Here is a 24,770-nt window from a genome sequence, read left to right on the forward strand (position 1 = left end):
AAACTCAAATAACACTATTGGAATTTGTATGACATTTATTATAATTCATGAAGACTTTTAAAATTACACAAACATTTTATTAAGAGGTGTAAACACCTTAATTACATGAACATTTTCTATAAATGTGCAGTCATATTTAAATAGGAGACTACTTTATTAAGTAACACGAACAACTTTCAAAAATGTGTGAACACAAGAACATTATTAAAGCTTGGATACTATATTAAATTAATAATTTTTTCACATATTATTTATAGAAATGCAATAAATTGTATTTATGAATTCATGATATTTGTATTTATATGCTTATTATGATTTTTATATTTAACAAAAAATGTAAACAAATAAACTTACTTTTAAAAACAGAAGGTGGGCCATTTTGAAAGTTATCAATCATGCATTTAGAAAATGTGAAATTTGTACAGTAAAAATGTTTTTATACAAAAAAATATGTATAGAAAAATACACAATTTGTACTGAAAAAGTAGACATAAAATATATAAGTTTTCATATTTTAAGTAAAATTTTAGTCGTGCATTCAAAAATATTAAATGTGTATAGAAAAATGTTTCCAATGTATTAAAAAGTGTCCAATGTGTTTGAAAAAAGTAGGCACAAAATAATAAGTATTAAAAATGTTAATCATGTATGTGGACAGTGTGAAAAGTGTATATAAAAAATATTCCCAATTTATACGAAAAATGTATAATTTGTATGGAAAAGGTAGACACAAAAATATATGTTTTTACAAAATAATCATGTATTTTTAAATTTTAGTTTTGTATATATAAAATATTATTTATGCTTACAAAATATAAAAAATGTTTATGGAAAAAGTAGACATTTTTTTTAATATTTTACAAAATATTAATAATACATTTCAAAAAATGTTGAGCGTGTACATAAAATGTTCCTATTGTATAAAAAAATTGTGTCATGTATTTGGAAAATGTTAAATGCTATAGAAAAATACTTGTAATGTGTACAAAAAATGTACAAAGAAAACTAAGTAAACCAATGAAAACCAAAAAGTAAAAATAAAATTAAAATAACGAGTATAAAACAAAAAAATCCTGTAAAATAATAAAGAAAAACAAAATAACCCGTAAAACCAAGAAAGACAAAAAGGAAGGAGAAAAATAATGGAAAGAATAAACCAGTAAAACTCATGAAAGAAACAAATGAAAACAATGAAAAAAGCAGTAAACCAAAAGGACCGACAAAAAAACAAAAAGGAAAAAAACGACCAAACCAATACGTTGAACGAGGAAGCAAGTAACCTGAGTAATGGGCCGGCCCTATATGCGCGCGCCCTTAAGCGAAACGGATGCTATTCTCGCTTTAAGTGAGACTAGTACATGGCACGTGCAAAGCATGTAGAAAGCGTACTATTATGAATTTTGTCGAAATTATCTGTGCAACAGATTGGCTTATAATCTCATGATTATTAGATGCTTCTTATTATCATGATCACAAAATATTATGCTTTGATAACTATACTGCACTATTTGCAGTGCATCACTACATATTGAATACCACATTGAGTGTATCTTGTCTTTCTAGAACTCTCCTGACAGTCTTATTCTTCCCACCCTTTCCTGTGTGTTCTCTAGTTCTCCGGTACCCTCTTCTTCTGGTTCCTATCTTTCCTAATCTATAGGGATACTAAGCTCTCATGATTTGAAGCGTTGTGATGCTTCATGGATTATGGGATCGGTGGGGGCCCACTTATAAGATTGTTTGTTGTTTGGTTTTATTTGTCCTTTTCTTTTATATTTATCTTCCATATTTTAATTCACAAGAGCTTAATAAACATTGTAAACATTAATAAACAAAAAAATGGATTCATGAATATTTATTACATCCACGGATATTTTTGAAGTTCACGGTCATTTTTAAAGTGTGTGAACACTTTGAAATTCAAAAACTCATTTAATTTGTGAATATTTTTTGGAATCCATGAATATATTTTAAACTCATGAATGTTTTCTAAAATTCATAATATATTTTAAAATCCTTGAATTTATTCAAATAGAAAATGATCGTTGATATTATTTTTCTTAGCTAGCATTACGCAAGCGAGGCGGGCATGAGCTTCATGGGCTGGAATATGTGAGTGTTAGCAACAATTTCACGGTTTTAGCATGAAATAGGAGTCTCAAGTGGCTCAGACGACCACCACCGACTGACACCAAGGCCAAAACGTGTACATACATCACAACCACACACTGAACAATTTCATTCTCATCTGGGAACCTCCAAGAGCACTCTGACATGGTATACGAATAAAAAAACACCGTCAAAACATAATTAAAAACACAAGTCAACACAGATAAAATCCAAAAAAAACAACCAATCTCAATAATCACTAGATATAAAAGAGTCAATCTCAGAGTGAAGAATGGCGCGGCAAAGCGCACGTTAGCCTCTAGTGATATAGTATATAGATAGAGAGAAGGGAGCCGGTGGCTTAGGGCATGTACAATGGGGGCAGTGGTATGGTGATGCCCCAAGATCCACGTAGGAGCAAGTAGATTAAGCATCCCCTTCATTCACCGTATGGTCCCTCCTATATTCTCTCTCTCGTCATCTTCTTTTCCCTCTAAATCCATGGCTGCACATGTTTGTTGTGGTCCTCTGCTACCCTTTGCATATGATTTTTCCACTTTCCTCTTCTTTTCTTCTTCTTTTTGGTTGAAGCACCAGCCTCCTCTGCAAGAGTCCGTTTGGCTCTGCAGGCAGCACTCTTTTCTCTCTGTCCCCTTTTCATCCAACGTGGACTGTAGGGCAGCACTCCAGCATGGAGCGTTGGCCATGCCCTTATGCGCCAGTACATGCTGGTCCCAGGGAGCAGTCCGGTAGAGTGGGGACACAGGGTACTGTAGATTTACTGTAGCTGCGAATCCCTGCAACTTCAACCGTCCGATGGACTCTAATCAACGGCCAGCATGCAACAGCTCATAGATTTGCTACTTATCCACTACCCAATGCAGCAACTTATTTGTGTACTATATAGGGGTATAGCACCAGTATGCTTCTTACGCCAACTTTAGCCATGTCGGCATTTCTTTTTTATTTTTTGCGAAATGTCCAAAGGTCATGTTAAAATTGCTCTAACTAGCACGAAATCTTACAAGAACACCTTTACAAAAAATAAAAAATACACCAAATTATTGGAGGTGCCGAAGTCTTTCTTCACCTGCATTCACCGATGACGCGCTGTAAACTTACCTCATTGCCGCCTCATTCGAGGCAGACACTCATTATTTTCCTTTGATTTTCCTCAGTTTGGCGAGCGAGTCACACTAGCTTTCCTAGCAAAAGCAAATAAAGAAGTTCTGTGACCGGTACAAAATCAACCAGCATACCTAACTTGAGACTCGCTATGCTGTGCACATATGATAAGATTAGTCAAAGTGATTAACCAACCACAAGCAAGATCTCCACCGGCCACGACCACGCATGTGGTTCAAGCTGGAACACAGCTGACACTCGTACGTACTGGTACCCAATCTACTGATCTTACTGATACTTTAATTAGCCGCCGGGCATTCATATTAACCCCGTGATGAGCACCAGATCGAGACGCACCCATATATCCTCATTTATTCACTTTCATGACAGGACGATTGTCCACTGTGGATCCGATAGGTCCAACCGAAATCAAACGCATGCAATCGGAACAAGCCTCGTGAATGGTTTCGTCACAAAATCGCTAGATAGATAAGATACCGAGACTGGTATGTGAACTGGTTTGGCGTATGAGATCTCGCCGATGTTGACATGATGTATTATTGCCTTCCTGTTTTCTGCTAGTGGCGTGTGTAGAATGATTGTGATTTGGAGTAGACTTTTCAGTTTTCACCATGGCGAGTAGCTGGATCAACGGCATGTCGGAACTATATATCAATTTCACTAAGCTTCGGACGGTCATAAATGGAAGGCCTCGCTATCCTGCTGCATATGCATCGATCCATCCACATCCGCTGAACAATATGAATTTTAAACAAGCCACGATAATCAGGTTTACAATTTGCAAGTCAATGATGTATAACTGTATGTAAAGTAGGGCCGTGTTTGGATGCACAATATTTATCAAACTATTAGTATTCAGAAACCACAGTATTAGAACCTGTAGGCAAGAAATACCACAGTATACAAATACTTTGGTATCCTGCCGTATTGGCAAAACGCAAAACCCTGAGGCGTTTGGCCATTGCAGTATTACCGAAAAAGGGATTTTCCCCGCTTTGTATACAAAGCAACCAACAGGACCATACAGGGATAGGTGCTCGGGTGGAAGCAGCACAGTCACGTCCAAAAAAAACAACAGAGAAAGAGCAAAAAGAACAAATGTCGACAACGGCGGATCAACAAAAACGAAGAAGCCCCGCGATCGCTGCGCCCACCGGGCTCTTTCACTAGGCTCCAAGACTCCGAAGCGCCAGCACCAATCAACGCCTCCAAGAAGGATCGCGACGATGACGACGCTGCTGCCAAAGGTTTTTCTCGGTACACGACGAGGCGAGAGGAAGGGTAGCTCCCGACGCCCTCCCGGAAGGTCAGGTGGCACCCATAGGCGCCACCGCGCCGGAGTCGGCCAGACCGACAGGGGTTTCCCCCGATCCTCGGGCGCTCCGGATCCAGCCACCAAACCAATCACCACCCTGCGCCAACGCGGTCATGAGGCCCCCACGCCGTCTCACCACGGCACCGCGAAGTGAGGACAGCGCGGCGAAGAATCAGAGCCGGGACTAGAGCATCAGCACCGTCGGCACGCGGGAGGGCCCCACCTCCACCGTCAGCGACAGTAGCCGTCCGGACGCAATAGTAGGAGCACACCAGGCCCGTAGGCCCACAGGCCCGGTCGAGCCCTCATGGGCCCGTAAAGCTCCCGCCTCCGCGCTGCTGCCGGCACGCCGTCGACGCCAACGCTCCATATCTGAGCCGCTCCTCCTCACCGTGGCGCAGACAACGAGACCACGACGTGGGCCGGCTCGCTAGGGCCCAGATGGGGCTCGTCGGGCCCAGATCTGGGCCGGGGGCACGTCGTCGGCCACCCAGTACCACCACGCCACCACGCCGCCAAGGAGTGGCGCCGTCACCACGCCTGCCGCCGGACCGCAGCCAAGCCGGGCTGCACCGACGCCGCCGACGCCATTGCAGTATTTACTTGAGTGTTGTTTCTATGTGTTTGAGTTATGTGATGTAAGTAGCCCCTAAAAAATCAATTCAAATAAAGTTGTATGAGGATGTACATAATTTGCAGCTTGTATACTGAACGTACGCATCACAATCCATTGAGGTTACTTGGCCTCCGGCCATCACGTGCCACCTTACATACCTTTGCTAGCTATGCTGCAGCTAGAAGCTAGCAGCTAGAAGCTGTTCTACAAGAAACGGAACACGTCAAGGAAAAACAAAGCGGCGACTTGCAGCTGCCCTATAAGTTTTCGCTCGCTCTGTTTCAAAAAAAAAAAGGTTTTCACTCGCCACGGCAACATCGCCGATTCTTATCCACGCAACTCATCAGCAAACTGATGGCTTTGTGCATGTCAACACGGCTGGCGGGAGGGCGGACAGACAAACCGTAGGTATGCAGACCCAAATTCAAAAGGATGAAATTTATATAAGAAATCAAACCACAAGGTACGTACACCCCTTTCCTTTACCAGCATAGCTTGGTTTCTACATGGCTGTGGAGACGCGTCGGTAGCCGGAGAAGAGGCGATAGAGACAACATTTTTCTTTCATGCTCGGTTAAAAATAGGATAACGCTGACGCCCACATGTGTGGTAGGAGCGAAACCCGCACACATGCTTTATAACACAGAGACTGTGTCACGTCACCGCATGCATGCATGTGGGAATCTTTTTAGATTTTTAGTTTTTAAAACGTCTTATCTCTTAAATGAAAAATCAGATTGAAGTTCCATTTTCATCATTAAATCTCTCGCGACGAGATCTTCGAAACTAGATCTCATATAAATATATTTCGACGAATTTTTGGGGTTAAAAGTTGCCATGTCTATTGTACATGAATTGTCATTGTATTTACACTGAATTTGTCATGATATGTTTCAGGTATTTTCTTCTACATTTAAAAGTAAATTTTGACATTTATAAAACGGAGAATTAAGAAACTAGACTTGCCATGGACCATAAACTAAAATTGTCATGATGCATGCACTTAAAATTGCCACGGTTCATACAAAAAATAATTTTAATGGTCAAAGTGTTGGAGTTGCCATCATCAAAATACTAAAATTGTCATGCTCTACAAACTGAAATTGCCGCATGGCAACTACAGTGTAAACATCATGTCAACTTTTGGGTAAAAAAAATTCATCGAAACATATCAATATGGGGTCTAGTTTTGAAGATCTCATCAAGACGGATTTAATGATGAAAACGGATTTTTGATTCAAATTTTTAATTAGGAGATAAAACATTTTTAAGCCGAAAATCAAAAAGATTCCTGCTGATGTCATCTGTTCAAATGTGACAAAATAAATGGTAAAGAAGGCGTGTGGGCGATGTGCAAGATGCCACACGTGTGGGCGTGAGTATTTTCCTAAAAATAAAGAGGTTCGGAGTTGTATTTTTAATAGTACTTCAAAACAACCACGGTATCTGAAATACCACTGCTTCTTAAACTGCAGTACTAGTTTCATCCAAACACTTCAGAATATTCAATTCCATAGTTTTTTTAGAAACCATGGTATTCCCGGAGTACTCAAAAATACTTTGCAAAAAACAGGCCCGACCTCTGTACAGTTATATAAGACGTTTTAACATTAAAGTAGTGACTTAAAACGTCTAATAAAAGTTTACAAAGGAAGTAAATTACTCCCCGCACAAAAAAAGAAATTACTAACAAAATTATGAGGCCGGCTGAGTAGTTGTTGTGTCTTAAAAAGATAACGACTACATAGCTGGCCTCTATATTATTAGGGTGTACACGTCAACAAGGAAAATAAGAGAGAAAAGGACCCGTATAAATCAAGGCGAGGACATTTGCTGAGTCTTTAAATCTACTATTGCAGATAATGTCATGATTGCTAACGCCTACTCTCTCCGTTCCAAATTACTCGTTGTTAAAATGGATGTATCTAGAACTAAAACACATCTAGATATATTCATACATGCGACAAGTAATTCGGAACGGAGGGAGTACATCGATGTGACCATGTGGGGCGCAATCTGACCAAAATCAGAACACAATAGATAGCAATCAGGACCGGCCGTGATGTATGGCCAGAGGCGCGATGACCCAGGGCCCATGCTTGGGGCCATGATCTGTTATAAATGTGTAGTATGGCCAGCAAAAAATTCGGTAGGGAAAAATTAAGAAAGAAAAGAAAGAGATGGGCTAGACCCAATTGTCCTGGCAGATCGCTAGACACCATGCACGGCTGCACGCGGGACTCAAATCATCTGAATATCGACTAGTTGATGAGTGCTTTTTCGGAGCCTCATAACAATCAACACCATTTGACGTGTTCTCAGCCGCCCGCCACGTGTCGCGCTCTGGGCGTTCTCTTCAAGTATTTTTTTTCGCATGCATTTTTGGTTTTTTAAATGATGTTTTTTCTAATTTTTTACGTTTTGGTTTTTCACTGGTCATCCTTAGCTTTTGGGCCCAAAAAATCGATTTTTTTTCCAAAAAAACGTATTTTTTTTGTTTATGCAAGAGGCACGGTTTTGATTTGAGAGAGGCACATCCATGCCTCTAGGAAACAAAAAAAACTGTGTTTTCTGTTTTTTTGCCAGAGGCACGATTTTGCTTTCACGAGAGGGATAACCATGCCTCTCAGAAAGGAAAAAACGCATTTTTTCTTTCGCCAGAGGCACTGTTTTGCTTCTATGTGAGTCGCGGTTTTGCTTTCGCGAGAGGCACATTTTCTGTTTTTTTCTTCCGTGAGAGACACGTTTTTGCTTCCGCAAGAGGCACGGCCGTGCCTCTTAGAAACAAAAAAAAAATCATATTTTTTGTTTTTTTTTCTTCCGTGATAGGCACGGTTTTGCTTCCGCGAGAGGCACGGCCGTGCCCATCGGAAACGAAAAAAAAACATGTTTTTTGTTTTTCCGCCCGCAAGAGGCATGGTTTTTTCCCTTTCCGAAAAAGGCACCTCTCACGAAATCACGACCGTGCCTCTTCCGGAAAGGAAAAAAACCGTGTTTCTGGTTTTTTTTGTTAAAACCTATTAAAAAGGATTCTAGTTTTAAAGATCTCGATGCGAGAGATTTAAGGATGAAAATGATTCGAGATTTGGACGCACGGTTTAAGAGATAAAACGTTTTGAATAAACAGATCTACGAAAAAAAGTTCTCATGTTGCGACAAGTGGCGTATATGTAGAGCCAATCTGAAAAGATGAGAGTTATCTTTATAATGAGTACTCCCTAATTAATGATTTCGCTGAATATCTAATCAGCGATCGTTTTGCTTGGTCAACTGTCGCTCGGTGCCTCGGTCAGTCAAGATTCAAGATTCTTGTTTGTTCTCGCCACTTCAAGCGGCACGGCCTGCCATTGTGCCATGCACCCGTGCCATCAACCCGCCATCCGGCATCCACGTGACCGCGAAAGTGACTCAGCGAGTACGTCTAGTCTTTCAGAAAATCACAAGTATGTATTCATCCATGATCCGTCTTCCCAATTTCCGTGTACATGATTAGGTATCGATGTATAAATTTTTAATTCAGTCCTTCATAAACCACAAGTACGTATTGGTCCATCCTAAATTTCTTTGTACATGACTAGGGTTCTGATGTATAAACTTACAATTCTTTGTATTCTCTTTACTTTACAATTTTAGGACACCAACCCACCTTACAATGTTGCTTAAGAAGCATTTGTCGGGTGCTGAGAAAAGAAAGAAAGCGATTTGAACTTTTTTAATCACTTTGCATGAAGAAACACCCGAAGAAACTTATTTACGAAACACTAAAATATTATTGTTGTCGATTGAGTCGGTTGAATTTGGTTCTTATTTGAGATAATCATATCATTTTCATTTTAAATTTTTTTAGTCTTTCTGTCATAATATGGCATTGTCCAACAATTATTATAGTCAAATCTTAAATTAAAAATGTATGATTGATAGTTTATTCTTAATATTATGTGAGAGAAGTTATATTTATTTATTTATGTATCACGTACACACATAGATATATATGGTCTTAGGATTTAGAAGCCTATATCGCCGAGTTCGTTTTAGGGCCTTTCGAAACATAGAGTCGGTCCTGATACCAACTGAACATGATCTGTCGCAAGGGCGGAAGGCATGGGTAGCCTTCGACACAAAGTCAAATGGCCAAGTCATGCCACCGAGCAACCACCGTCGCCAGCTTCATAGGTCGCTCCACCGCATCTACCCATGCTGATGAATTACCATCAGAAGGAGGCCGACGCATCAAAATATGTGCACCCTCCTCCCACGTCACTGTGAACGAAGTGGGATGAAAATAAATTAAGCCTAGCCCACAGCGAGTTCTTTTACGTTTCTAGCATAATTTCACTGTTAACCTGTTATAAGCTGTAAAAGAACCGAGACTGAATGATTTTACAAAGACAACTAATATAGCCATTGATGACGCCACGACACCACTCTTAAAGCATCTACAGCCGGGCACCATAAACCCTCCATAAATGCCTGGGCGAACATCTAGTCACTGTCCTATCATGAAATTTCGACCCAGACGGGCGCTTCAAACGGTCCTCAAGGGCACGAGCTGATCGACATTCCTCATATTCAGCTCAAATATGGGGTCGATATGGGGGCGCTCGGGCGCGTCCGCCACGTCGGACCGGGCCCACGCTGGCCCACCTGACCCCATATATATTCCTTCTCATTCGCTTGTTGAACCAAACCCTAGCCACTTCACTTCACTTCCCTCCACCACCCAAGCTTAACTCCGACAATCTTCGGTCGTCTCCGGCATGAAGGCAGCGGATCTGACTTCGACCGTCGACTGAGGTGTCATCCCATGCGGGTTCGAGGAGGCGATGGCCGTCCGCATTGCACTCCACCGCTCCCGAGAGGACAGCATCCGGCCGACGGCAAGATCTGTCCGGCGAGACTCCATAGTGTCGGCTCAATGGGCGCTCGGATCCTCTGGGGCTGGATCATGCCAAATTTTGGTAGTCCGATGGCACTATTAGAAATGTAGTAGCTAGGCGATGTGTGTAATGCATCGAGGTAGTTCCATGAGTTAGGATGGATCTGAGGTGTCTGGTTGTGAGAAAGCCAATTTGAGGTTAAATCTCTTAGGGGTGTTTGGTTCCCTGCGCTGCATGTGGCTCACATTCATCATGTAAATTTTCGTTGTTTGGTACCCTGCATGGGCTTTTCAACCTGGCCCGGTGGATGCAAAAAGGGCCTCTCAGCCAGGCTATGGGAAACGCAGGGATTGAGCGTAGCTCGCGTGCAGGCGTGTTTCTTGGCTTTTCTGCTCCCTTTCGTTCACTTCTGACCAAAGACTGTAGCCGCCCTCGTCAAGTAGTCATCGTGGCCTCTTCAAGCGCCGCCGCCGCCGCGCCCTCGTCAAGTGCCGTAGCCGCCGCCGCGCCCTCGTCAAGCGACGCCGCCAGGGCCTCGTCAAGCTCAGCCCCCGGCCTAGTCGAGCAGCGCCGCCACGCCCTTGTCAAGCGCAACCGCCGGCCTCGTCGAGTGCCGCCGCCGGCCTCATTCTCCCCGTCGAGCGCAGCCGTCGGCCTGGTTCTCCCTCGTCGAGCACCGCCGCCGGCCTCATCAAGCCCGGATCCCATCGCCCAATACTACTGCTTGATCCCCTTTCCTCCCTGATTTCAGCTACATTTGGAAGAACCTACACATCGTACAGTCATATCATACAAGTTTCACCAAACACTATCTCGGCCAATCTTGCATCGGCTCAACCAAGCCACACTCACCCAGCATCCCCCTGCCATGCAGCCAAAAGCTACCCAGGAAACCAAACACGTCTTTGGTGTCCGCCGTGGGCATTTGAGGGTCGGATTTGACAAGTCATGTTGTAGAGGCCCTTAAAAGGCACCACGGTTGCTAGTTTTGATCACGGGATATATGGAGCAACGACACAACCTTGCTCCGCGCTGACACCATTGCTGATGTGCTTGCATTTACATACATGATCTCGTCACATGCATATATAGTTGAGAGAAACTGCTGTTCGATCTTTACAAAGCCTTGGACCTCGGCAACCCGCCGGTGTGCCTCGTAGTACACATCATCCGAAAATAGCTATTCTTATACTACTACAATCTGTCTGTTAGCTAGAGCAGAGCGGAGCGGGTGGGCAGTCGCCCTCCGAAACCATCGCGTCGCGACGCGCGTTTCCAGCAGAGAAAACGGAAGTCTCGGGCCGGCGTGAACCTACTTAAAGCGGCTGCCAGAGAGGGCCATGGACGACACAGTCAGTTGAGCTGATTCCCTTGACCGACCGGAGAGGAGAAGAGAACACGGGAGGTCGGGAAGCCAGTGATCTGAGGGAGATGAGCAGGGTGTGCGTCACCGGGGCCGCCGGCTACATCGCGGCCTGGCTCGTCCGGAAGCTTCTGCAGCGAGGCTGCGTCGTCCACGCCACCTTGAGATCCCTCCGTAAGTTCACCTGCTCTCTCGTCGACTCCTTGTGGCTGCAACCGGTGATCATACGATCCGTTGGTGATGCGTGCGTGGCAGGGGATGAGAAGAAGACTGGGCTGCTGAGGTCACTCCCCGGCGCGGCGGAGCGGCTGGTGCTGTTCGAGGCGGACATCTACGACGCCGCCACCTTCGAGCCGGCCATCCAGGGCTGCGACTTCGTCTTCCTCGTCGCCACCCCGCTGCTGCACGACGCCAGCAGCACCAAGGTAACGCAAGACCATCGACAAACCTGCGCTCGATCTGGCTGGTCACCCGCCTCTCGATCGAGCTCACAGCTCCATCGGCCTGTACCTGAATACTTTCTCTTTTTTTTTTCGGAAAAACTTCCAATCTATTCATCTTCAATCATGGCAGTACAATGAATACCAGAAATAAAAATTACATCCAGAATCATAGACCACCTAGCGACGACTACAAGCACCGAAGCGAGCCGAAGGCGCGCCGCCGTCGTCGCCCCTCCATCGCCGGAGCCGGACACAACTTGTTGTAGTAGACAGTCAGGAAGTCGTCGTGCTAAGGCCCCATAGGACCAGCACCCCAGAATAGCAACCGCCGCCGATGAAAAATAACGTAGATCAAAAGGATCCAAATCGAAGGCACACGAACGTAGACAAACAACGAGGAGATCCAAGCAAATCCACCAAAGATAGATCTGCCGGAGACACACCTCCACACGCCCACCAACGACGCTAGACGCACCGCCGGAACGGGGGCTAGACGGGGAGACCTTTATTCCATCTTCAGGGAGCCGCCGCCGTCTCGTCTTCCTGAGTAGGACACAAATCCTAACAAGATTGAAAAAAACGACTAAAAACGAAGCCCTCCCGCCGGCCCTTGCCAGGATCCACCGCGCCTCCATGGCCCTAGGGCCACCGGAGACGAGGACCACTGCGGAGGAGCTAGTACATCGGTGCATATTTTTCTTGTACTACTAGAATATAAACTACCTATTACTCCGGCAGTCCGGCTATGTACCGATGCGATCGACTCCAACTTCCACCACGAAATTGATTGAAGTGCAGATATATAGCCGGCGAGTGATGGCGTGCGCAGTTCTTAATTCGCGGGCTGTCCCCTGTCTGCTTATCGTAGACGGTGGTGGCCTCGCGCTGACTTTCTATGTTGTCTTGTACCTCGATCGGCAGTTCTTAATTCCGTCTATGGACGCGACGGGATCGCCCGCCATAACACGGGTTACATCAGCGGCGGGGAGATCCCGGCTGTAGCCACAACCGCATGATCACCATGCATGGGGCGAAAAAAACATCCCCATCCACCGGCCCACATTAACAACCGCCCACTCGCTCGGTGGTCTCCTCCATTTCTGCACTACGGTTGGAGTGGGCTTTTTCTGGAGAGAACAGTTCCTCCCACTCGATGGCTCTAGCCGAACAGACGACCGTAGCTTTGCACGGGATAATATACCCTGATTAGAAAAACTAAGAACACGTGGCGACCTCGGCTGTTGCTAGAACTAGATGTCTATCTAGAAACTGCGTAGTCGAGTGCTGGGGTAGTTTGATTGGGACGTGGTTGGAATTCCGGCGCTCCATGTGTTGGACTCTTCTTCGTGCGTGCGTTTGACAAGATACTCTAGCTGCCCCAGATTGCGACCGTGCCGACCAGCGGTTCACTGTGTGGTGTGACCATAATTGGTTTGATGACACATTTGAAATTGTCAATATTCGGCAAACTAGCATTTTGCAAAAAACAAAAGTTGCCAAAAGTTGATAATTTTTGTAGGTTGGCAAGAAAATTAGGTAGCTAACCAATTCCTAGCCAACATTTGGCATCTGCAAAATATTGACACGCCAACTTCTGACATCGAACCAATCATACTTTATATGTCACATACTAAAGGCTAGTCAATTTGGGACTGTTGTGGGGTTAATACATCAATTTTACTGAAATAGTAACACCTTTTTTACATATAACTTTTTTTTAGCACAGTACAATAGTTGTATATCTGTTTATACATTTTTTTTTTGAAAAAAGAGGCTTGCCCCCGGCGTTTGCAGCTGAACGATGCATGCAACCATCTTATTGAAAAGTCTTAAAGTAGCACACAGTCATAAAAGTTTACAGCTCGCAAGCGGAGCAAACAGAATTTTTTTTAGAAATGCTCAATATCACAACCGGTATGACAGCATAAAGGACAAGCTTCCTAGACTCATGTCATGTTATGCGACCGCCATCCAAACCGGTTGAATATAGCCCGTGCTATCATCTCCCACTGGTTGCACCCAGTAATTAATGGCTCCCTGGAGTCCGTAGGAGTGAGTAAGGACCACGTACGGATCCATGTTGTAGCTCTGAAAATGACATGCAAGAAAGTTAAAATATGTTGTCTGTTAAAAATCATATCGTTCTTGCAATTCTATATAACCCAAATAAGCGCAAATATTCCAATTCAAATACGAGACGTAGTAATATGATCAACCTCGGTTAACCACGTCCCAAACAACGATTCAATGCTAACTGGAGGAGTAATGTTAAAGGCTATATGAATCGTTCCCAAAGTAATTTTGCGCGAGGACAATCTATGAATAAGTGTTGTATTGTTTCATCATGATCATAAAAACAACATCATGTACTGCTTACCCATCGTCGCTTTGGTAAATTATCTTTGATGGGGATCATTTGCTTGTGGACAAACCGCATAAAAAATTTAATACGCAAGGGAACCTTAACCTTCCAAATATGTATCGACCTTGGGATTGGGCCAAAATTAATTAGATCCATATAAAAAGATTTTACCGTAAACACTCCGTTTTTGGCCAACTTCCAGTGGAACGAATCTAGTTGGTCGGATAATTGAACATCTATCAATCTCCGTACCAAGTGCATCCAGGAATTTCAACGCTCCCCAACTAACGATCGTCTGAACTGAACATTCAAGGGTATCGATTGAAATACTGTGCCCAAGTAATCCTCTTTACGTTGCATAATATTATATAGAATGGGGTACTGTTTGGCTAGTGGCGTCTCCTCTAACCATGTATCCCCTCAAAATCTTATTGACATCCTATTGCCAATCAAAAAATATGACCCTACATATACTCCCTCCGTTCGGAAATACTTGTCGGAGGAATGGATGCATCTAGACACATTTTAGTTATAGATACATCCATTTTTATGCATTTTTGTGACAAGTATTTCCGGACGGAGGGAGTATAAGTTAACAATGAAAGTGTTCCTCGTTAATATGCATGCAGTACAAGAACATAACGGAAGCGATCGTGGACGCGACGCGCATCATCCTGCAGCAGTGCGAGAGGTCCAAGACGGTGAAGCGTGTCATCCACACGGCCTCTGTCACGGCCGCCTCGCCGCTCAAGGAGGACGGCGACGGGTACAAGGACGCCATGAACGAGTCCTGCTGGTCGCCGCTCAACCTCTCCTACGGCTACAGCAACGTCCACCTCGACGTAAGCAATATATATACATTTTTGCTACTGTCGGATAGCCAATCCTGGCATATGAGAGACCTGTGCCAACCAACTGACGGCGACGCGTTCGCGGGCGCGCACGCAGGCGTACGTGTCGTCCAAGCGGCTGTCGGAGGAGGAGCTGCTGAGGTACAACGAGTCGGAGGGCAGGGCGTTCGAGGTGGTCACCCTCGCGTGCGGGCTCGTCGGCGGCGACACCATCCAGCCCATCCTCTGGAGCAGCATCCCCGTGGTGGTGGCGCCGCTCACCGGCAACGAGATCCACCACAACTCCCTCAAGTTCATGCAGGCGCTCTGCGGGTCCGTGCCGCTGGTGCACATCGACGATGTCTGCGAGGCGCACCTCTTCTGCATGGACCAGCCGTCCATGGCCGGCCGCTTCCTCTGCGCCGTCGGGTACCCCAACATGGAGGACTACGTCGCCCGTTTCGCCGCCAAGTACCCGGAGCACAAGATATTGCTCAAGAAGTATGCAATCGATCGCCTTTCGTATGTTCTCGAATATTATTGTCTGTTGCTTGGTTGGTCAATTTGCGCTTGTGTTTTCTGTGGTGTTGTAGGGTGGCAGGAGAGGGCGTGAGGGTGAAGGGTGATTCGACCAAGCTTGTGGATCTGGGATTCAGGTTCAAGTATGGTGTGGAGGAGACGCTGGACTGCAGCGTGGAATGCGCCAAGAGGATGGGAGAGCTCTGATGTGTGATACCGTCGAAAAAAAAACCATGTACCGTCGGAAAAAAAACCCCAGGGAAAACCAAACTTTGGATTTGAATGCGGCAGCCCACACATTCACGATAGCCAGCCCACATGAATTCGTTGTGGTCTTCTTTTTTCCGGTTGTTCATTGTGTAATGTGTCCCCTTTGTTATTAGTTTGTGTCTTCTCGCCAGTTGCAATGTACTGCCTCCTTTTTTCGTTTATAAGTCTTATATAGGGATGTAAGTGGCAAATAAATAACGTTCGCAATTCCGTTTAGTTAGTTTTTGATAGCTTGATAGTTCATTCTCCTCAAACAAACAAAAAACTTCTTTGAACTATCATATCATAAGTGGACTTTAAACGGGATTAAACGGGATCTGGTTGACATCCCTAGTCTTATGCATGTCCCTAGATCTATAATTTGATAAATACAAAATGAGTTGTATAGTACAAAAATCGTACCATTAGAAAGTACAGGATTTGAAGTTTCTAATGATAGTTTCTTATGATATACTCCCTCCGTTTCAAAATATAAGTCTTTTTAAAGATTCCAACAAGTGACTACATACGAAGCAAAACGAGTGAATCTATGCTCTAAAATAAGTCTACATACATCCGTATGTTGTAGTCCATTTGAAATGTCTAAAAAAACATATATTTAGGAACGGAGGGAGTATAACTTTTATTACTTCAATCTATTTGTCAACCGCATAATAAGCCTTATAAACCAGAAAAGATGTAGTATCATATATTGTGTGTTTTAGTAGTTTGGAAAGTAAATCATAAATTGAGGAGTACTCCATGCAAAGATCATTCCCATCTTGTCAGGTCGCGACAAGTGACGTGATTCATATGCGCTACTTGTCGCAGCCCAGGAGTTTTCCTTTTTTTTTCGTAGATTCGTTTATTCTAAATGTTTTATCTCTTAAACTGTTCGTCCAAATCTCGAACAGTTTTCATCGTTGGAATTCTCACGTCGAGGTCTTCAAAATTAGATCTCATATTGAAAGATTTGATAAACTTTTTATATGAAAAAATTAGACAAAAAAACAAAACCGGGAACACTTTTTTTTCCTTCCGAAGAGGCATGTGTTTTTTCCCTTTTCAAGACACACAACTGTGCCTCTCAAGGAACAAGAAAATAGAAAATGTGTTTTCTTTCCTTTTCGAGAGGCACAACCATTCCTCTCGCGCAAGCAAATACATGCCTGCGTGAGAAGTAAATCTGTGCCTATCATGAAATGTTTTTTTTGTTTTTTCCTCTTTTCGAGAGGCACGACCATGCCTTTTGTAGAAGCAAATCTGTGTCTCTCGCGGGACGAAAAATAGAAAGCATGTTTTTTTCCTTCTCGGGAGGCATGATCGTGCCTCTCGCGGAAGCAAATTCGTGTCTCTGCTAGAAATAAATCTGTGCCTTTTGCGGAACTAAAAAAACATGTTTCTCTCACAACTTTTTGTTTATTTTTTTGGTTCAAATCCTAAGAAAAGCCAGGAAAAATAGAAAAGCCGAAAAAATCATATAAAAGCCGAAAATATGTATAGAAAAATAAAAAAAATCCGGATCTACCGCCTAGAGTGCGACACAGGGGCGGCGGCTGAGATCGTCAAGTGACGCACTCCCAGCCCAACCCAAGTGACCCTTGGAAGGGCTCCCAAAGAATTACTCCTCAATTAGTTGCTCTTAGGTGAAATCCGCGCGTGTAATATCTCATGTTAAAAATTTAGTGTTGGCCAATTGGTTTTTTTAGGGGTTGTGTTGGTCTATTGGGTGTGAATATATAAGGCCTACATTTCAAGTGGGCTCATGTCTCTGAGGTTTTCTTCATTGCAAGGTGCGGGAGTTTGTGGGCTCATGTCTTCGAGAGTGCCTATTCCCCAACCTTTGGGAGGGAGGGGAGGGGACCCAGCGAATCCTATTTGGCGCTACAGGCGTCCTTAATCTCTATTCCTAATGGAGCAGTTGGTAGTCTCGCTTTCAGGGTTTTTTTCGTCCCGGTTTTTTTTCGTCCCACCTCCCACCGCCATGTTTCTTTGGTTTTTTTTGTATGGTTTTTTCACCTCCCCACGATCGGTCCGCTCACACACCGCCCACAGAAACAATCCATCGCCACCCACGACTCCCTCACCCTGACTAGGGTTCCTAGCCCTATCCTCCGCCGCCGTTGCGTGTTCCCGTCTGACATCGCCCGAGCGCTTTGTTGACCTCGCCGGGAGCAGCCAGCTGGATCACGCCGCCATGCCTCCCTCTCTCCCTTCTCTTCTTTCCCCCTACCTTCTCTCTCTCCTCTGAACTGCGCATCGCTCCTGTTAGAGGCCGGGGACACCTCGGCACACGCCGCCTACCGGGAGACGCCGGTGCTGGACAGGGATAGCCAGGCAGCCGTGCGCGTGCAAGGTCGGTTCGCGGCACTGCCTCGTCCAGCCCAAGCCGCTCATCCGCGTCGCCGTGTTCGCTCAAGCCGTTGCGTCCCGTGGAGGAGGGAGCAGGCACATGAACGCGGGCGCCGCTGGAGATGTTGATGAAAAGCAGAGGTAGTTGCCGCTTGATTCAGTGCAAGAAAAATTGAAGTCATGGTACCTTCTTCTCCCCTTTGCATGATCGGTTGATGCATTCTCGATTGAAGATTTCTCTTCTTTGATCCAGGAATTTCATTCCGTTGATGCTTCAGCAATCCTTTTATCTCACCACGCCCACATGCTCCGATGAAGCAATTCTCGTAAGTGCAAGGACGTTTAGGATAAAACAATCAATAATTGAATCTTTTGATTAATCACAAGCAGAGAAGATCAAATAAGCAATCTATTGACAAATTCTCTTCTCTATGCAGAACGGCGGTGGCTGGTTGACTCGTCTCAGGTCACAGTGATTAGTGCCAATTAGCCTGATCGTGCAGTGATGCCAGCTGGATCACGCCGCCGTGCCTCCCTCTCTCCCTTCTCTTCTTTTCCCCTACCTCTCTCTCTCCTCTGAACTGCTCCTCTCTGCAGGTGCCGCCATGGCCGCGTCTTGGAGCTCGCCGCCGTGGGCTGCGCGCCCCTTCGATGACAGCCTTCCTCGCCCACGTCCAGGTCCTCTCAATCCTAATTTGACGAATGGGAGCGGAAGCTGCAATGTCAAGATCCGCAAGCAGGACATGAACCACCTTGCCATGAATTTCCTCGTCACATTAGGATTCATCGACGCCACCAACAGGTTCTGTATCAATTCCGGCACCCAACGTACTGTATGCCCACACGTTTAAATCATGCCGCTCTTACTCCTGCAATACTCCAAGAATAGTACTTGAGATTTAGGCAGCAGTGGGCATGGTAATTAATTTTTATTTAGTTGGTTCAGTTACTATCATTGGAAGTGCCAGACAGATCTCGCCGTCAAGAGTAGCGCTGCAGGGTCATTCACCTGGTTGGCCTCTTATGTAACTGGTGTTGTTGTGTCCATGTGGAAGGAGAGCCCGCTTCTCCGGGACGCCGGCGCTGACATGCTCACCGTAGGCGACGTCATGGCGGTGCTCGACTTCAGGGAGGAGGTCGGCAACCACCACTTCTTGGACCAAGTAAAGCTTTGCTCGCCATTGAAATAATCTCGTTTCTTGTTTTTTCTCTTTCTGATATGATTGATGATTTATTCCATTTGCACAAAAGGATTCTCGAGGAAATAGCACAAGCTAATTCAAAATCATCTCTTAGTTGATCAAGCATGTAATCATAAAGTGAAGGTAGAGAAGTTTGGAATAGTAACCTCGTGGTTTCATTACCCACGCATTGGAGATCCCATGCAAACTATTGTGATTTGTGAGAAGTTTCAGAAATTTGCAATTTGTGAGCGGGTACTAAGTTCTTTCTCATGCAGTTACATTGTTGTCCTGTGCTACATTCTCCTTTGATCCTGTAAGCAAAAGGCAATATATATACTGTTGGACCTTGAAGCTCCAAGACATCTTATGTTTTGTATGTACTCCCCTGGTTATTTAGCAAATGCCAAAAAAGTGTGTTGTTTCTGTCATGAGTACATCGTTTGGCTGGGAGTTTTTCCTACTTGTTATAAATATTAGGAACTTAAGCACATAACGACGTATCGATCCTGTAAGCAAACATCCTATATGGTGTGCTCTAACATTTTCTTTGATATAGTTTTTTTAACAAAATAACGGTGCCCAAGTCACTTCTAATAAAGAGCATGTGCTCGTGTAATAGTACACTCATAATTCATTGTGATCAAATGTACACAGAGTTTGCAGAAGCTATGGAAGAAATGGTAACTTTCTTACTTGGGAAAACTGCATTAGATAACGATGATGATGACAGTGGTAAATTGTCTGAATCTATAAGCACATTATGTGGAAGCTTGCATGCTAGGATTTATTCCTAGAAGTTCTTGCACAAAGGACATTTCCTGATTTAAAGCCAACTATGTTATATTTTGATGGTAATGCTCCTTTTTTCAAAATTACCAGATCCTTCATGAAAAGAACTATTGATGTGACTTTTTCTATACATGTGGTGATGCTAAGGCTCAGTTTGAACTACAAAAGTTCGTGGATAACTATGTCAGTTTTATTTCTACCTTAGTAAAATTGAACTGAAATAGTATCAGAAGTTGACGTGCTTCCATGTACTGTAATTTTCTTATACTCTGACCCGTATTATTGTGTTTTTTCAGCGTAAAAATGTCATAAATACAGTCACAAACCCATCAGATCTATGCTATGGATGCCGTGGTGATTGCTGGAACGGAGGGTTCCTGGGATGATGAGAAGGTATGCAGATTCATACTGTTCCAGGTTCAGACTGAAATCTAAACTAATGAATGTAGAGTTGTAGACACAATATTTTTGTTGATGCTGGTCATCAAGTAATTCATGAAGTTGGGATGGGGGGGGGGGGGGGGAGAACATTATGGGGAGTATTGAATTAGCCGAAAACGCAGAGTTCGTAATTTAGTTTTTAGATTGGAATGTGCTATGCATTACTAAAAGAGTTTTTTTTTCTGGAGATGAATCTAAATGGTCTGACGGTCTGAGTACTCGTCGGCATGACGAGGTGACTACAGATCCACCATAACATGCGAGTGGCAATGCTCCAGGACAAGCAGGTCAAACTATTGTCCAAATAATTTTTTGTACGATTGGAAGTGCAAGCATTTCTCCAAGATGGTTTGGTCCTGGTGTTCATGCAGCCGGCGATGGCATACCTTCACAGAATGGAGTACGGCGTAGGTGTTCAAGGGTTGTATCAGGCCGCATGGGAAGAACCTGAAGTTGCAAGTGGATACGGTCAAGAACATAGTTAAAGGTGATATGGGAGATAAGTTCCATAGGCAAGCTGGATTGAGGCTTGATGAGCCGAACCCAAGGGACGTGCTTAGTTTCTACCACAAAATTCTATCATTCACATCAACGGATGTTGCAAAGTAAGTAAAAAATGTACTAGAGTCAGATATTTGTTGGCAACGGCTCATTGGGTTTGTTCAAATCAATGTTACTTACACTAGCAGGAAGTGGTTCAAGCATACTTATCCAAATCTTATAATCCTGAGGGAGAAGACTTTGTGAAGGAGTTCAGGCTGAATGGCCAGTTAACAAGAATCGGGTGGATCTGCGTGTGGTGGATGATCGTTTACAAGGAATGTTGAATGTATGGTTCCTGCAGATGTTCAGGTGGCGCCACGTATTCGACCTGCGATTTGTGGTAAGTTCCGAAATGTACAGTGAAAATCGGTCTTTGAGATACAGATAAATTGGTTTTGCACATAAAAAATATGCACAGTGAAACAAAAGCAGCAGACATATGCAATCTATTTGCTGAGCTGCATCACTAGCTCAAACAGATGCATACAGTATTATGTGTTGATCTTCTTAGATGGTTGATATATCAATTTTTAAACAAGAAATGGTCATAATGAAGTCATTTTAGGCCACCGTAGTATTTAATCTCGCAATGGAGTAGTATTTAAGATTGCGAGATTAAATTTCTAACATGCATGGGCAGGGTGGGGTGGGGCAACGCGTGTGGCGGTGCGCGGGGTGGAGGATAGGTTGGCGTTGGAGGGGGTCACAAGAGTCGGAGGAGGGGACAAAGTGGGGAGCACAATATGGTGCATGTAATATTCAGCCGGTGCAAACACGCGTCAAAATGACTGATGTTTGGTCGCTGCCATATCATTATTATTATTTTTATAAAGTGGGTATATATTCGAAGGATTTTAGACATATTGTTTAATGTGTACGGCGTTTTGGATCTCGGCAAACAAATTTATAAAGTGCTAGCTCACATTGCGGCATTTACATTGGTAAGTCAAAGGTTTGCTTTTCCATAGTTTTATAAACGATGAATATTTATGCAGACACGTAGCAACTTAATTAGACAAAGGGTGGCCTTGAATTAAAGGGTGATAATGCTCTCATGTCTGCCCTCTATCTTCCTATATTCGCAGTGCAATATCATGTAGGGCATGTTCATTTGAATACATTTTTTAGAGGTGCATGAATTGCCGATGGTAGAACTCTTTTATTTGCCCTTCGGATTTACACCCCTACTACCTGGTTTGAAGGATCATCTTAAATATATATTTTCAGTGTATGCCTTTGATTTTCGAAATGATCTTTACATTGTTTTCTTGCATAAGCTTTGATTTAAAAACTTTCAATGTTATAGGAGAGACAAAGAGCAACAAGTCACATTAGATATTGTGTAGTAGAAACATTCGTTATCTGCTGATGTGTGCATATGTGCTTGCTACCACTGCTGTGTCTGGAAGAGAAAAGGAAACCAGAAGGGACATCACTATAGATACATGTGCGTATTTGCTGCCGCTGTTGGTGTATGTGTATGTGCTTGCCAGTTGCCACCGCTACTGTGTCTGGAAGAGAAAAAGAAGCATGTATGGTGGGAGGTGAATTTGCACTGACCCATCTAATGTGTATGTCGTGTACTGTTTGACTTCAGTTCAGTAATGCCACCGCACCTCTTCTAATTTGTTGGTGGTGCTGCTGCTACTGCAGCGACAACCAATGCGTAAAATAGAAGCTGCAACTTTGGTACTTCAAAGAGGAAAGGAAAACATGACTGTTTCATGGTGAGTTAAGTAGTGGCTTAACCGAACCTGCAATCTTACAAGAGCATTGATTGTCTAATTAATGACCAAGCTGTTGTTTGTTAATTTTGATTTTGATTGTACTTCTGAAAACATAGATGTAGTAATATCATTATAGCAAATATTGTGGTACATTTCTTACAAAGGTCGAGCAGAGCTCCTAAATGTCTTGAAATTTAGTTGCTCATGAAACAGAGTTATTATTGTCTTAGAAACAGTGAAGTCACTGCCATCGCCATGAGAGTGGAGCACCATCACTATAAGATGTGGCGGATTGGTGGGTCCCGGGTCAAAAAGTGCCCAAGACTTGCGCAACCAAGTTTTCTGGAGGCCGAGCAACATGACATAGCCACGGAAAAAATGGAGGAAGGGAAGGGTGTGGAGGAGAGGGGAATTTACCACTTCGCGCAACGGCAACATTGCGTGAGGGGCATTCATCTTCCACCTGAGCCGCATATGCAACTAATTGTTCAATAAACATTCTTGCAAGAGCAAGAGGCTCGCCACTGTTGGTCGTTAGTACTCTTGCTTATAATTTCTTCACTTCAACTTATAAGGAAACATAGTAATGCTTGATGCACGACTTGATACCTTCAAGGATAAGCTGTCTGGAAAGCTTCTACCTGATCAGCGAGGTAGTTGCCATAATACTACCTGATCATTAGACTCACTTTTACTTCTATTCTCTTTCCTTTTTACATGATTATTTAACATTGACACAGGGATTCCATAGTGTATTCTCGAGTCGATATAGCCATATACCATTCTTCGGAGAATGGAATAGGTGAGTAGAACAAAACTATAGGTGCAAAGAACAAGCATGATATATGCCGATGTACCGAATACATTTCATGCAGTGAAGTAAAAGAAAAAAATGTATCAGAGAAGTTCTTTACTAAGTATCTTGCATGTACAGAACGATTATTGTTATTCCTCGCTGATCAATGATAAAAGATATTGAACATTGCAATATGGTATTTTCATCCTCCCTTTTATTAGGTTATAATATGTTCAACATAATTTTGAAGATTACAAGATGGTAATTTTTTCTTAAGCCCGTAGCAACGCACGGGCACTCTACTAGTGTGTATTTAGTAAACGAGCGCCTGCAGCATCCCATGCTGGTCTTCGGGAGTGCCTATTCCCCGACCTGTGTGGGCGGAACGACCCGACGAGTCCTATTTGGCGCTGCAGGCCTATTAATGTGTATTTTGCAAATAGGCGCCTGCAGCGCCCCACTGGGCCGGACCATATAGTTCTTTGTTCTGTGTTTGTAATGGGCAAAATATGCACGCGCTGGTGGCATACCCGCGACCTCCTACTTGGCACTGCAGCTGCCTGTTAATGTGTATTTTGTAAAGGGCGCCTCAGCGCCCTGCGGCCCAGATAGTTCTATGTTATTAGTCGGCAAAAAATGCACACCCTGGTGGCGTTTGGAACCCGCGACCTCCATCTTCGATACAGAGTGGTGCAACCACCGTGCGAACCAACCGGATCTGGCTAACTAGAACATTTTTCCCCTTTTATTCTTTCTTTTCAGTTTTCTCCTTTTTTCATTTTTTTTCGTTTTGCTTTTTTCCTTTTGTGTTTTCCATTTTCTTCTCCCTGGGTCAATGAACTATCTTGCAAATACGTGAAGTTTTTCTTCAAATCGATGAACTTATTTTCAAATTCAATGAACTTTTTCAAAATCGATGAACTTTTTCCAATTTCAATGAACATTTTTCAAAATCACCCAACCTTTCTTAAAAATTGATGAACTTTTTACAAAATTTTATGAACATGTTTTATCAAGTCGGTGAACTTTTTCTGTAATCCATGAACTTTTTTCTAATTTGCAGACTTTTTTCAAATATTGATGAACGTTTTCAAACTGAGTGATTTTTT

General features: G+C 43.7%; 2 protein-coding genes across 26 annotated transcripts; both read left to right on the top strand.

Annotated features, from left to right (window-relative positions):
- The first annotated feature begins 11,192 nt into the window (after nucleotides 1-11,192).
- LOC123044292 (putative anthocyanidin reductase) lies at nucleotides 11,193-16,066 on the top strand. The gene is made up of 5 exons (XM_044466997.1): nucleotides 11,193-11,600; nucleotides 11,682-11,851; nucleotides 14,861-15,073; nucleotides 15,180-15,562; nucleotides 15,655-16,066. Exons 1-5 carry the CDS (start codon nucleotides 11,495-11,497, stop codon nucleotides 15,785-15,787), a joined length of 1,005 nt encoding a protein of 334 aa, XP_044322932.1. The 5' UTR covers nucleotides 11,193-11,494; the 3' UTR covers nucleotides 15,788-16,066.
- Nucleotides 16,067-17,830: 1,764 nt separating this feature from the next.
- LOC123044293 (uncharacterized) lies at nucleotides 17,831-23,480 on the top strand. 25 transcript variants are annotated; one of them, XR_006419943.1, is made up of 9 exons: nucleotides 17,849-18,322; nucleotides 18,435-18,507; nucleotides 18,619-19,617; nucleotides 20,451-20,547; nucleotides 20,784-20,882; nucleotides 20,967-21,200; nucleotides 21,285-21,478; nucleotides 22,445-22,865; nucleotides 23,096-23,480. XR_006419943.1 is itself a non-coding variant. In XM_044466998.1 (6 exons), the coding sequence occupies exons 3-6, from the start codon at nucleotides 18,687-18,689 to the stop codon at nucleotides 20,538-20,540; spliced, it is 534 nt and encodes a 177-aa protein (XP_044322933.1). In that variant the 5' UTR covers nucleotides 17,831-18,322; nucleotides 18,435-18,507; nucleotides 18,619-18,686; the 3' UTR covers nucleotides 20,541-20,547. The 25 variants fall into 25 exon arrangements, 1 of the variants encoding a protein (XP_044322933.1); XR_006419955.1 differs by lacking the exons at nucleotides 22,445-22,865; nucleotides 23,096-23,480 and having other exon boundaries at nucleotides 17,852-18,322; nucleotides 18,619-18,983; nucleotides 19,237-19,344; nucleotides 19,433-19,617; nucleotides 21,285-21,641; XR_006419948.1 differs by lacking the exons at nucleotides 22,445-22,865; nucleotides 23,096-23,480 and having other exon boundaries at nucleotides 17,852-18,322; nucleotides 18,619-18,983; nucleotides 19,128-19,344; nucleotides 19,433-19,617.
- The last annotated feature ends 1,290 nt before the right edge of the window (nucleotides 23,481-24,770 follow it).

This window comes from Triticum aestivum, chromosome 2B (assembly GCF_018294505.1).
Source record: "Triticum aestivum cultivar Chinese Spring chromosome 2B, IWGSC CS RefSeq v2.1, whole genome shotgun sequence".
Lineage (NCBI taxonomy): Eukaryota > Viridiplantae > Streptophyta > Magnoliopsida > Poales > Poaceae > Triticum > Triticum aestivum.